Source organism: Gigantopelta aegis, chromosome 6, assembly GCF_016097555.1.
Source record: "Gigantopelta aegis isolate Gae_Host chromosome 6, Gae_host_genome, whole genome shotgun sequence".
Classification (NCBI taxonomy): Eukaryota; Metazoa; Mollusca; class Gastropoda; order Neomphalida; family Peltospiridae; genus Gigantopelta; species Gigantopelta aegis.
Window position 1 is genome coordinate 101,309,870 of NC_054704.1, and position 15,961 is coordinate 101,325,830.

Here is a 15,961-nt window from a genome sequence, read left to right on the forward strand (position 1 = left end):
AACCACAATGGGTTTTACACAGTCCCATCCAGCCCCCCATGACTGGTCTTATCAAACCACAATGGGTTTAACACAGTCCCATCCAGCCCCCCATGACTGGTCTTATCAAACCACAATGGGTTTAACACAGTCCCATCCAGCCCCCCATGACTGGTCTTATCAAACGCTATGGTATGTGCTATCCATTCTATGGGGATGTACATAAAAAACATCCTTTGCTGCTAATGGGAAAATGTAGTGGGTTTCCTCTGAAGACTACCTGTCACAATTGCCATGACTGATTAATGTCCTCTGTGCTGTCACTAACAAAACAACCTGTGCAGCTGTATGTATAAAATATGGGGTTTTGTTTTTTAATAACTTAGTTTTAAATTTATATAATAAAAAAGAAATAATTTATACATAAAATCTTTTACTATTTTACACCATTTTAGAAAGGGAAGTAGAATTTGTCTTAACATTTCAACGAATCTGCATAACAACATTTATTCATTGTGCATTACTACCAAACAGCTACATAGGGTTTTAAATGAATCACTACGCATACATGTATTTACATGAATTACAACAAATTTTGAGGATAGAATGATGAAAATACATCGTAAAAAGGTCTCAGGTTAGCACATTTTGCCCGAATATCTGTATCATTTTTGCCCGAATTAGATGATGAAATTGATATACATATGTTGGGTTTTCACGTGTACATAAAGAAAAATGATATGAAATAATTAAATGTTAAATTAGTGATTTATAGGACCTATCCTAGTGAACACGACAATAGATGCATGGTGCTTATAACTGAAATCCTTCTTATTCTCATATATAATCATAACTGATTGTAGCTGATGACTGATGATGAATTTCTAACTGATTCCCAACATCCCAGCAACATTAGCCAATCTTGTGATCCCTAACACATCATGCAAGTCCTCTACCACTGAACAACATCCCAGCAACATTAGCCAATCTTGTGATCCCTAACACATCATGCAAGTCCTCTACCACTGAACAACATCCCAGCAACATTAGCCAATCTTGTGATCCCTAACACATCACGCAAGTCCACCACCACTGAACAACATCCCCTCCCATTCAAATATTGACTGGAAATGGGACGTGGTCCACTTGTCTGGAAACCTGCAACAAGCCAATTAATTTGTCTGAAAACCTGCAACAAGCCAATTAATTTTTCTGAAAACCTGCAACAAGCCAATTAATTTGTCTGAAAACCTGTAACAAGCCAATTAATTTGTCTGAAAACCTGCAACAAGCCAATTATAATTTGTCTGAAATTTGCAGCAAGCTAATTAATTTGTCTGAAATTTGCAACAAGCCAATTAATTTGCCAATTAATTTGTCTGAAACTTGCAATAAGCCAATTAATTTGTCTGAAATTGCAACAAGCCAATTAATTTGTCTGAAATTTGCAACAAGCCAATTAATTTGTCTGAAATTTGCAACAGGCCAATTAATTTGTCTGAAATTTGCAACAATCCAATTAATGAACAGTTAAATGTCCTTATGGTGTGATTAACATCCTAAAAGTGCATTTGCTTGTAGTGGTTAGAGTACACAACTGATATGAACAACAAACACATTGTATCTCCTCTACATGACGACGTTAACACTAATCAACATCTACGTCAAAATATGTATCAAAGTCTGCATTTCTGCATCATAATGATTTCTATGACTGTCACACACGGCAATGTTGACGACACAGGTCAACTTACACGATGATATATATGATACGAGTTACCTATATTTACACGGTCAGTTTAAATAATATTTATTTACCTTCCAATACAAAATAAAGCGATATTAATAATGCAAAATAAAATTGTTTGAAACTGGTCATTATAGGCAGGCAAAAAGCCTTCATCTAAACCTCTTCCTACATTTTACAAATACAAAGATTTTTATAAATCAAAATGACAGACAATAATTTGTAAATCTTTACAAATTGGAAATTGTATCAGTGTGTCTCACAGATAACACCTATGCTGCAGTTTTCAAAAAACCTATAATGTGACAAGCTAGGAATGTGTCTTTGAAATTGGACTTAAAGGTCATGGGATAATTTGGAGAAATTCATAATAATTTAATTGACATAACTTGACATTGTTGCACCATTAAAGAGACTTAGACAGTAGATTAATCTCTTCATGTGTAGTATCTCTGGTCAATAAAAGCCTATTATAAGTTTGACATTTAAAGCATGTTATCAATAAAGACACATTGACCTAGCTTTTTCAAATTTTGTTGAGCATTTAGAAGGAAAAATAAATTGATTATAATTTTATCAACATGAATTAATGTAGGCAAAATCAATACTGAGTTAATATTATACAAACATGAAGATGAATAGGAATTTACTGAACATATAGTTGAGAATAATTACATTCAAAATAAATTGGCTTATGATATATGTATCTTTAGTTTTAGCATGAGAAACATTATCCAACTTAATTATAAATGATTTCAGTTGCAAATAAAACATTTCACGTTAGCTTGCTTCTGTATTTGCTTTTTATACAAAACATAAAACATGTCACTGAGTATACAATCTCCAAACAAATTTAACATGTCCATATCTACTCATGGTTCAGACATGTTTGGCCTGAAACACAGCCTCTGACCTCACCAGACACCGAATCCAGTACAGAAGGGGGATGTTATTGAAAGGTTAGCTTGAAAATATAATTATAATTGGGAGGATGGGTGAATAATTAGTTTCTGGAGAATCAGTCCAAATGCAATTTAAAGCACTATTAACTCAACTTTATTTTTAATAAGATGCTACTTTAGAATGGGATATATATTAAATGAGTACTGTAAATAAGATGCTACTTTAGAATGGGATATATATTAAACGAGTACTGTAAATATTATCTTCTACTAGTCTTTATTTAATGGTCATTACACCTCATGTACCACGATCAAGTGTTGAATTATCTCAAGTGTTTGAAGACGTTGTACCGACTAGAGTAAGATTAAGGTAGAGTACATCCACCTACAAAGGTGCAGTTACGGCAATAGATTTGTATATCATTAAAATATGATCAATAACAACACACACAACAGCTGTTTTGAACAGACATAGGACTCTTCGCAGTAAAATTGCATTAAAAAAAAGAAGTTTGTTTACAACAGGAAACACCTGAGCATGGCTGTTAGCTGTCGGGTAATTTAATTAAGACATCAAATGAGCATAACATTATTATTCTTATGTCATGTGATTAAATGAAGTTAATAAATGTTCACAGGCAGCAGACGTGGCCTGCACTCTCCACACAGTCTTATGGTCTTTAAACTTTTATGGCATATTATTAAAGTTCTCAAGATCTGTTTTAGAATTTTTTTAAACATTTAATAAAAATTCACAAATTCAAAATTACTATAATATTTCTCTATTAATTTGTGGAGGATAACCCCAGAGGATCTTTGTACCAAGTTTTAGAACAAAACTTAGCTCAGTGGTAAAGCGTTCACCTGATGCACGTTCTGGTTAGGATCGATCTTGTTGGTGGGGCGCATTGGGCTATTTCTCGTTCCAGCCATATGTGCAATATGTGCTATGTGACAGTGTGCATATAAAAGATCCCTTGCCACTAATGGGAAAATGTAGCAGGTTTCCTCTCTAGGACTATATGTCAGAATTACTAAATGTTTGACATCCAATAGCCGGTTTCCTCTCTTGGACTATATGTCAGAATTACTAAATGTTTGACATTCAATAGCAGATGATTAATAAATCAATGTGCTCTAACAGTGGTGTTAAACAACAAACAAAAAAACAATAAAAATTTAGGCAAAACTGTAAGAGATGATTGACTTTAAATGAAAAGTTGATGGATGGACAGATGGACAAATCAGTTTTAAAAAACCTCTGCTAACAAACATTATATAGCAGAACTAAGTATGTAGCTTATTGATGTGTAAGCTGACCATTATTATTATTTAATGATCTACTGTCACAGTTTGCCAAATGCACTTTAAGAGAATGCACTATCTAAGTGGGATGAGGTTATATGTGTACAGTGTTGTTAGTGGTCAACATTAATGTGACTTATCTCCATGTACTTTTAACAATGAAGTCACTGACGTACACACAGGTTAAACATGTCAATGTAGATGTGCTCACGAAATCTGTCGACATTGAACTTGTCACCAGACCACGCAAACAGTGGCACAGTTGCTGCAACATCCAACAGGCCTATTGGAGATTACTATATCATCCACATGGCTGATGACATATCGTTACTATATCATCCACATGGCTGATGACATATCGTTACTATATCATCCACATGGCTGATGACATATCGTTACTATATCATCCACATGGCTGATGACATATCGTTACTATATCATCCACATGGCTGATGACACATCGTTACTATATCATCCACATGGCTGATGACACATCGTTACTATATCATCCACATGGCTGATGACATCGTTACATAAATATTATATTATTGGAAGCTACCATTATAGCATATTTACCATAACGGTACTGTTATGACACCGCTGTGATGTCACTAGTTTATAAGGATGTGTTTGTGATTGAATGTCAAGTCTGCCACATGCATTTTACAATTAGCAGCATGGGATCTTTTAAATATGCACTTTGCCAGACAGGACAGCACATACCACATGTTTGACAGTTTGTTTTGTCTAACACCACCATTACCGCACACTGATCTATTAAACATTGGCTACTGAATGTCAAGTCCGCTACATACATTTTACAATTAGCAGCATGGGATCTTTTAAATATGCACTTTGCCAGACAGGACAGCACATACCACATGTTTGACAGTTTGTTTTGTCTAACACCACCATTACCGCATACTGATCTATTAAACACTGGCTACTGAATGTCAAGTCTGCCACATGCATTTTACAATTAGCAGCATGGGATCTTTTAAATATGCACTTTGCCAGACAGGACAGCACATACCACGTTTGACAGTTTGTTTTGTCTAACACCACCATTACCGCACACTGATCTATTAAACATTGGCTACTGAATGTCAAGTCTGCCACATGCATTTTACAATTAGCAGCATGGGATCTTTTAAATATGCACTTTGCCAGATAGGACAGCACATACCACATGTTTGACATCCAGTATTGGAGCACTGGTTGGGATGGGGAAAACCCAACCAGAGAATGAGTCGAAGGGAATTTGATTGTTTAATCACATGAGCTCGACCCCAGCCCTTCTATGATGAGAACAAACATGTGGTAACTAGATTTGTGTTTTACTCTTATAATAATAAAGTGCAACTATCACCTATGTGTATAATATGTGTATATACTTCAGTGACCTGGTAACTGACCTTATTCAATGAGATCAATATTGGTTGTATGCCCCTGTATGCTGAATAACATACAGCTTGACAGGAATTCTTTTGTTAAAAACATCAGAATTTCCACAACTTTTTTCCTTCACAAATAACCAGACCTGTCAACCCTCCCGGATTCCGCGGGAGTCTCCCGGTATTTGATCAAATCTCCTTTTTCTCTGTGCGGGAGACAGTTTCTCCTGTTAAATGACATTTTTGTAAGCATAAAAAAAAATCGATCCTCTTTTGTCAAAATAACAGAAGGGAAGTAACTCTGCCTTTTTTCCTCATTCGGAAAATATCGACTACTTTCGGTTTCCGAGAATGTAACAGGCCGAATTGTCCCGACTGTTTAACCTTTGCCGAAGTGAGAATTGTGGGATAGCCTATTTATATTGTTAAAAAAGCACATGGAGTTTATAAAATGACGTGTTATTATAATGTTTGTTGTCATCGTAATGGCTACAAAGCGTGTTGCCGCTAATTCAACAGGCTGTATATTGACATTCAGTGTTGCCATATAAAAAAAAAAAAATATCCAATTTAGTTCTAATAACACCTCTGAATTGTAAAATGTCTTCCCACTGGATTACATAATGCAACTATGACGAATCTGAACTGCCAGACTACCGAGTTGACCGATACACACGATGCATGTTAAAATCACATGTCACAGCAAGACAACGAAAAGACCAATTAGCTGTATAAACATACTTGTGTCAGTTAATTTTGTATATTTGTGCGGTAAAATGTTGGTTATAAGGGTACTCTTCAAGAAATTATTTTTGTACAATTAAAAAAAATTGTGTTTGACATTGACATAAAGTTACCCACGGAAATGGGTATAATTCTGGTATATTTCACACGATGTCCGTAATGAGGTTTTACTTATGATTAATGAAAATACAATGTTTGATGCATCATTGTAATGATTTTAAATAAGTACCACGCCACCGTTCCTCATTATAGTAAAAACTGAATATTAATTTATAAGATTTATATAAATTTGTCTTTGGTACTTAGGTACACTAACCACAAATGATAATGTAACGCAACCTGTAAGAATGTAAGTGTAATACCGTAAATGTACTAATTAAATTTTTTATTTCTTGTTCATGCTCTTAACATTTTTGGATAAAATATATATATTTTTTTAAATATGTATTAAATCATAATAATATTTAAACTTAAGGTTAAGAAGTATATATGACATTATAAAGTATTCATATAACTTATTGTAATAATGTTTTTTTAAAATCTTGCGATTTTGGGTTAAATTGTGTGAATTTAAAAAATCTCCTGCTTTTTGACAAAATCTCCTGCTTTTTCAACACGCACCTCCTGCTTTCTCTTGACTAAAGGTTGACAGGTCTGCAAATAACATGATTTGAAGGGTGGGGATGAGGTGTTTTACAAATACTCATAAAATAATAATATACTGATGGAAAGAAATAAGGGAACACAAATATATAAAACCCCTATACCAAGAAGTTAATCAAGTTACCGGGAGTCAAATGCAATATGTTCCCTTTCTTTCCATCTGTATAGCTGCATATTCTGTCAAACTAATAAACGTACCAGCCACTTGGGGATCGGCAGAACTTGGCGAGAGGTTTTGCATATTATTCCGTTGCGGTGACTGTGCTTGCTGAGACAAAAGGCCATGGCTCTGGGTACCTGAAGAACTTCCTTGCTTACTTCTGAAAAACAAACAACTTTTTATTAAATATTTCAACAAACACCACAGGCTTGTCAAACTAAAAGTGATTCCACATGATTAGATTACTAGGAAATTGTGTAGAGGAAGTCTAGACTGGCTAGTGACGTTTTTAGGGGATGGGTCGGGTCATGCTTCACTGGTAAATACACTGAAAAAGAATATAATATAGCACATAAAAAAGGGTACTGTGTGATGATGGGAATATTACCTAAACATATCTGTTTCTATTATCTAACTATTACACCTGTGTTACTGTCACACACAATTCATTAAAACTGTAGAGGTGTTTGCATGTTTAAATGAAATTATGGTAATTAATGTGAGGCGAGATTGCAGCTTTAAAAACATAAAAATTCCCATGCAAGAAACAACCAAAACAATATATGACACATAGTCAATTATAACAAACCGCAATTTCAGCAACTTAATAAATTTAGCTGTATCTTTCTTTATTTTTAAACCATAGGTGGGCATTTATGATGCAAGGGGCTGGTATGCATAAATCTCATCTGTGATCTTCTACTGTATATCATTATCTGCCATGCTTGCTGCTATTAGCTAAATTACCTAAACTGGAGAGCGGTCAGGGGAAGTAACTCTGCCTAATTTTTCTTGCTAGTTTCTAATTGAGGCTATTCTTGTGGCTATTTTCATACGAGACATTCGTATCGTGTGGCATCTCCTTTAGCTGGTACCTGGCTATAGGGATGAATGGTATTATCGATATACCAATATATCATAATTCAAAGAGCAAATTATACATGTTATGATACACCCTACCTGTACAGATAAACTCAGTATTTCAAGTTTGTTGTCAGTTGAACACCCAAGTCTCATAAGGATTCAAGTGGTTGTCTGAACTGTTCAAAGATGTAGTAAAGGGAGGGGCCCGGTGTAATTAAATAAACTTTCGTACACCAGAGTGATCCATTTATTGCATGTTTTACACAATAAAGTACAACTTGTATCATGTATTTTGTTTATTCATTTAAAATTACAAGCCTTCCATAAAATCGGTTGATGGTTCTGTACATAATATATTATGATAGATATTGTGATATAAAAGTTCTCACAGTGAATACCCATCCCTGCACCTGACACACTTTGTTGGCCACTAGTACTATGGTGTGCGACTTCGTTAAACACTAATGACTCTTCAGCAGAATGCCTGGAAGGTACACTGCTAAAAGGCTTTAGATGAGGTCAGCTTTTTTCTCCATTACAACTAGCGCTACACAACTGATACATCATAAACTATGGTATGTAATGTCCTGTATTTGAAAGTGCACATAAAAGATTACTAGCTCTGACAGCATCTGTCTCTCTCCACCCCACCCCCTCCCTCATCCTAATGTTAGACATAGAAAAATGTGTTGATGTGTCAGTACACAAATATTTATTTTATAAAGTAGTTGATAAAGAGAAGTTATTACCAGAGTGTTTTTCGGTATTGTCAGTATCATATATTAGGAATAAAAATTGTATTATGAGAGCCTCTGGCAAGCATAATACATTATTTTTATTCCTAATATATGATATTGACGATACCGAAATACACGAGGGTAATAATCTCTTTATCATATAATCTCAAGCTTAATACAACATGTTTTTGTAAACTGTATACACAACTTTAATTCCAGTCTGCCATTACTAGATATTCAAATGACATAAGAATATGTGGCGCAGTGTATTTTTTAATGGAAATGATGTCAAACTTGAATGATGTCATTTTGGATGTCCTTACATGAAAACAAACTAGGGCTTAATGTTTTTTTGTTTTCTGAACACTGGACAGCTTTCAGTGTCAAACTGCCATTGAAATGTTTTTATTCAATGACTGTGAATGCATACGTCAATTATGGAGTGTATTGCTTAAATGTCAATAAATGTAGTGCCGTGACCTCGATTAATTTAGATCTAATTTGCAAAGTTATCAAATTGTTAAAGTATGTGATCTTAAAAATATCCCATAATTTGATTGCACTGAAATATCATATGATAAAGTGATTTATGTATAAAGTGGTTTATGTACTCACTCAACATACTGAAAACCTGACACTAATAAAATTTATGTCCATAATTTCTATATTTTAAAACAAAATCCATTTTCAGTTTCTAAGAAAAACCATGCGTCATATATAAAACAAAAATAAATTCTACACGACATTGAAAGATTTATTTCAAGCAGTTCTACTTTTAGTGTACATTTTATTAAAATGCAGCAGCTTCTGAGAAAACGAGTGCCTTTGATGAAAATCACCACTGTAAAAGCATTTACATATACTGCTTGTAAGTGAAGAAGAAAGGAATGCAGCAGCTTCTGAGAAAACGAGTGCCTTTGATGAAAATCACCACTGTAAAAGCATTTACATATACTGCTTGTAAGTGAAGAAGAAAGGAATGCAGCAGCTTCTGAGAAAACGAGTGCCTTTGATGAAAATCACCACTGTAAAAGCATTTACATATACTGCTTGTAAGTGAAGAAGAAAGGAATGCAGCAGCTTCTGAGAAAACGAGTGCCTTTGATGAAAATCACCACTGTAAAAGCATTTACATATACTGCTTGTAAGTGAAGAAGAAAGGAATGCAGCAGCTTCTGAGAAAACGAGTGCCTTTGATGAAAATCACCACTGTAAAAGCATTTACATATACTGCTTGTAAGTGAAGAAGAAAGGAATGCAGCAGCTTCTGAGAAAACGAGTGCCTTTGATGAAAATCACCACTGTAAAAGCATTTACATATACTGCTTGTAAGTGAAGAAGAAAGGAATGCAGCAGCTTCTGAGAAAACGAGTGCCTTTGATGAAAATCACCACTGTAAAAGCATTTACATATACTGCTTGTAAGTGAAGAAGAAAGGAATGCAGCAGCTTCTGAGAAAACGAGTGCCTTTGATGAAAATCACCACTGTAAAAGCATTTACATATACTGCTTGTAAGTGAAGAAGAAAGGAATGCAGCAGCTTCTGAGAAAACGAGTGCCTTTGATGAAAATCACCACTGTAAAAGCATTTACATATACTGCTTGTAAGTGAAGAAGAAAGGAATGCAGCAGCTTCTGAGAAAACGAGTGCCTTTGATGAAAATCACCACTGTAAAAGCATTTACATATACTGCTTGTAAGTGAAGAAGAAAGGAATGCAGCAGCTTCTGAGAAAACGAGTGCCTTTGATGAAAATCACCACTGTAAAAGCATTTACATATACTGCTTGTAAGTGAAGAAGAAAGGAATGCAGCAGCTTCTGAGAAAACGAGTGCCTTTGATGAAAATCACCACTGTAAAAGCATTTACATATACTGCTTGTAAGTGAAGAAGAAAGGAATGCAGCAGCTTCTGAGAAAACGAGTGCCTTTGATGAAAATCACCACTGTAAAAGCATTTACATATACTGCTTGTAAGTGAAGAAGAAAGGAATGCAGCAGCTTCTGAGAAAACGAGTGCCTTTGATGAAAATCACCACTGTAAAAGCATTTACATATACTGCTTGTAAGTGAAGAAGAAAGGAATGCAGCAGCTTCTGAGAAAACGAGTGCCTTTGATGAAAATCACCACTGTAAAAGCATTTACATATACTGCTTGTAAGTGAAGAAGAAAGGAATGCAGCAGCTTCTGAGAAAACGAGTGCCTTTGATGAAAATCACCACTGTAAAAGCATTTACATATACTGCTTGTAAGTGAAGAAGAAAGGAATGCAGCAGCTTCTGAGAAAACGAGTGCCTTTGATGAAAATCACCACTGTAAAAGCATTTACATATACTGCTTGTAAGTGAAGAAGAAAGGAATGCAGCAGCTTCTGAGAAAACGAGTGCCTTTGATGAAAATCACCACTGTAAAAGCATTTACATATACTGCTTGTAAGTGAAGAAGAAAGGAATGCAGCAGCTTCTGAGAAAACGAGTGCCTTTGATGAAAATCACCGCTGTAAAAGCATTTACATATACTGCTTGTAAGTGAAGAAGAAAGGAATGCAGCAGCTTCTGAGAAAACGAGTGCCTTTGATGAAAATCACCACTGTAAAAGCATTTACATATACTGCTTGTAAGTGAAGAAGAAAGGAATGCAGCAGCTTCTGAGAAAACGAGTGCCTTTGATGAAAATCACCACTGTAAAAGCATTTACATATACTGCTTGTAAGTGAAGAAGAAAGGAATGCAGCAGCTTCTGAGAAAACGAGTGCCTTTGATGAAAATCACCACTGTAAAAGCATTTACATATACTGCTTGTAAGTGAAGAAGAAAGGAATGCAGCAGCTTCTGAGAAAACGAGTGCCTTTGATGAAAATCACCACTGTAAAAGCATTTACATATACTGCTTGTAAGTGAAGAAGAAAGGAATGCAGCAGCTTCTGAGAAAACGAGTGCCTTTGATGAAAATCACCACTGTAAAAGCATTTACATATACTGCTTGTAAGTGAAGAAGAAAGGAATGCAGCAGCTTCTGAGAAAACGAGTGCCTTTGATGAAAATCACCACTGTAAAAGCATTTACATATACTGCTTGTAAGTGAAGAAGAAAGGAATGCAGCAGCTTCTGAGAAAACGAGTGCCTTTGATGAAAATCACCACTGTAAAAGCATTTACATATACTGCTTGTAAGTGAAGAAGAAAGGAATGACCCAAGTTTACTTGGCCAGCATGAGCCATTCTGCTTTTGCCATCATGCAAATTCTCCCGATATAGGTTCCCAGTTAACATATTTGGAACAGATTGAAGTGCTACATAAAACTCAGCCGATTAATCCATACTGTCGGTGAATAAAATGCAATTCTTGTCTGACTGAAGCGTATGAGAGATTACCATAGACGTCTTGAAAGGATTGTGATATCACCTGTGTGCAGCCGGTTTCATGGGGCAATATGGCCACAACAGTCATTGCAGACACTGACCCTCATTATTGGGTAGTGAAAAATAATTCTGGTTATTTACTGTAAAGTTTTAAACAAACAGAAATTTCTTGTCACTGGAACGTTTGTCCAAGGTGCTTGGCCTGTACCCATCATTATTCCCATCGTCACTAGTTTATCACAACCGGTATATACTGAAGGCTATTCTATCAGTGGGAAAAAGCATATAAAGGGAAATGTTTTATTTAATGATGTACTCAACACATTTTATTTATGGTTATATGGCATCAGACATATGGTTAAGGACCACACAGATATAGAGAGGAAACCTGCTGTCGCCACTTCATGGGCTACTCTTTTCGATTAGCAGCAAGGGATCTTTTATATGCACCATCCCACAGACAGGATAACACATACCACGGCACTGGCTGGAGTGAGAAATAGCCCAATAAGCCCACGGACGGGGATCGATCCCAAACAGACCACGCAACAAGTGAGTGCTTTACCACTGGGCTACGTCTCGCCTTACATATAAAGAGTCCCTTGCTGGTAATTATTATGGAAGAAATATGTAGTGTAGCCTTTGAAGCTAAAGACTATGTATGAGAAATACGAAATGTTGGACATCCAGTAGCCGGTGATTAATGAATCAATGTGCTCTACTTCACCATTACACATGAAAGTCCAATGTCTTGCTCATCTTAGTGTTTGTATGCCAACAGGTATATAGGAACTATATATAGTGCCACATGGTTTTGTGGCACTGCACATATATAACACAACACTTTCTATTTTTCTGACATTCCTAAACTGTCAAACTGTCCTGGACGGAGTGCAGATAGAGTTGTGACCAGGACTGTTTGATATAATCACAGAAAAAGTCAAAAATTAAAATTGTAGCTCAGTCTGATAAGCAGAACCATGTGACAGCAGAAAACTGTGTGTGTATATCTATGTATATCTATGTCCCTCCCTCCCTCCCTCTCTCTCTCTAACACATCATAGTCACAGCTAGATCAAGCTAAACATACTTTTTTATTTTCTAATGCACAGAAAGAAAACACTATCAAGATACTATATCCTTAACATACTAGGCCAACCTAAAACAGCCTCTGTTAAAAAGCACAATAACCATTAGACTTGGTAGGTCAACCCAAAACATTCTTTGTTAAAAAGCACAATAACCACTAGAGCTGGTAGATCAACCCAAAACATTCTTTGTTAAAAAGCACAATAACCACTAGAGCTGGTAGATCAACCCAAAACATTCTTTGTTAAAAAGCACAATAACCACTAGAGCTGGTAGGTCAACCCAAAACATTCTTTGTTAAAAAGCACAATAACCACTAGAGCTGGTAGATCAACCCAAAACATTCTTTGTTAAAAAGCACAATAACCACTAGAGCTGGTAGGTCAACCCAAAACATTCTTTGTTAAAAAGCACAATAACCACTAGAGCTGGTAGATCAACCCAAAACATTCTTTGTTAAAAAGCACAATAACCACTAGAGCTGGTAGATCAACCCAAAACATCGTACGTATACACAAGCTAGGCCTTCACAATAAGGAACTTTTATCAAAATGTTTTTCTTTTCTAAAACAAAAATATGTGAAGCTCAATAAAGAAAAAAAAAAAAAAAATGTTTCTTTAAAAAAGAAACCCACAAATTCCCACTGCTACATATATAAGCTGTACCAAATGCATGACAAATATGTCCTATAACGACCCCTTATGAAATCCTACACACTTTCTTCTCACTGGTGAGACCAGCTGTCACCAACCAAGCTGTCACAAACTAACTATGTCATGTATATTATTAACACTGGTATTTGTGTTCTTCGTCACTTTCATGTTGGTGCAATATTGTTCAATCCAGACAACAGGTCTTAAAGTTGCACTGAATGACCAGTCCAACATCAATACACCATATTCATCATCATGCTCATGTCTTCATCTGTCTTCATCAGAGGTTAGCTGTATTGCTAGAGGACATGTCACAATACACCATATTCATCATCATGTTCATGTCTACTTCTGAGGTTAGCTGTATTGCTAGAGGACATGTCACAATTAATAAAACATATTCATCACCATGCTTATGTCTTCATCTGAGGTTAGCTGTATTGCTAGAGGACATGTCACAATACACCATATTCATCATCATGTTCATGTCTTCATCTGAGGTTAGCTGTATTGCTAGAGGATATGTCACAATACAACATATTCATCATCATGTTCATGTCTTCATCTGAGGTTAGCTGTATTGCTAGAGGACATGTCACAATACACCATATTCATCATCATGTTCATGTCTTCATCTGAGGTCATCAGCGGTTAGCTATATTGCTAGAGGACATGTCACAATATAACATATTCATCATCATGCTCATGTCTTCATCTGAGGTTAGCTATATTGCTAGAGGACATTGTCACAATACACCATATTCATCATCATGTTCATGTCTTCATCTAAGGTCATCAGCGGTTAGCTGTATTGCTAGAGGACATGTCACAATACACCATATTCATCATCATGTCATTCTTCATCTGAGGTTAGGTCAGCGGTTACCATTGGTCTAGCGTCACAATACACCATTAGCTGTATTGCTAGAGGACATGTCACAATACACCTTATTCATCATCATGCTCATGTCTTCATCTAAGGTCATCAGCGGTTAGCTGTATTGCTAGAGGACATGTCACAATACACCATATTCATCATTATGCTCATGTCTTCATCTAAGGTCATCAGCGGTTAGCTGTATTGCTAGAGGACATGTCACAATACACCATATTCATCATCATGTTAGCTGTATTGCTAGAGGACATGTCACAATACACCATATTCATCATCATGCTCATGTCTTCATCTGAGGTTAGCTGTATTGCTAGAGGACATTGTCACAATACACCTTATTCATCATCATGTTCATGTCTTCATCTAAGGTCTTCAGCGGTTAGCTGTATTGCTAGAGGACATGTCACAATACACCATATTCATCATCATGCTCATATCTGCTGTATTGCTAGAGGACATGTCACAATACACCATATTCATCATCATGCTCATGTCTTCATCTGAGGTTAGCTGTATTGCTAGAGGACATGTCACAATGCTCATGTATTCATCATCATGGTCATCAGCGGTCTGTATTGCTTGAGGACATCATATTCATTGCTGTATTGCTAGAGGACATGTCACAATACACCATATTCATCATCATGCTCATGTCTTCATCTAAGGTTCATGCTCATGTCTTCAGCTGACTGTATTGCTAGAGGACATGTCACAATACACCATATTCATCATCATGCTCATGTCTTCATCTGAGGTTAGCTGTATTGCTAGAGGACATTCATCTTCTGTATTGCTAGCGGTTAGCTGTATTGCTAGAGGACATGTCACAATACACCATATTCATCATCATGCTCATGTCTTCATCTGATTGCTAGAGGACATTCACAATACACCATATTCATCATCATGCTGTTAGCTGTATTGCTAGAGGACATGTCACAATACACCATATTCATCATCATGCTCATGTCTTCATCTGAGGTTAGCTGTATTGCTAGAGGACATGTCACAATACACCTTATTCATCATCATGCTCATGTCTTCATCTAAGGTCATCAGCGGTTAGCTGTATTGCTAGAGGACATGTCACAATACACCATATTCATCATCATGCTCATGTCTTCATCTGAGGTTAGCTATATTGCTAGAGGACATGTCACAATACAACATATTCATCATCATGCTCATGTCTTCATCTGAGGTTAGCTGTATTGCTTGAGGACATTTCACAATATTCATCATCATGCTCATGTCTTCATCTGAGGTTAGCTGTATTGCTACAGGACATGTCACAATACACCATATTCATCATCATGTGCATGTCTTCATCTGATGTTAGCTGTATTGCTAGAGGACATGTCACAATACACCATATTCATCATCATGCTCATCTCTTCATCTGAGGTTAGCTGTATTGCTAGAGGACATGTCACAATACACCATATTCATCATCATGCTCATGTCTTC

The 15,961-nt window shown here is 36.0% G+C and overlaps 1 protein-coding gene across 1 annotated transcript in view; it reads right to left on the reverse strand.

Moving 5' to 3' along the window:
* LOC121374835 (cAMP-specific 3',5'-cyclic phosphodiesterase 4C-like) overlaps window positions 1-15,961 on the reverse strand; it is a 196,127-nt gene that overhangs the window by 40,559 nt on the left and 139,607 nt on the right. The window contains exon 4 of the mRNA XM_041501946.1: window positions 6,933-7,054. Coding sequence (XP_041357880.1) covers window positions 6,933-7,054 — 122 coding nt within the window. The remainder of the gene's footprint in view (window positions 1-6,932; window positions 7,055-15,961) is intronic.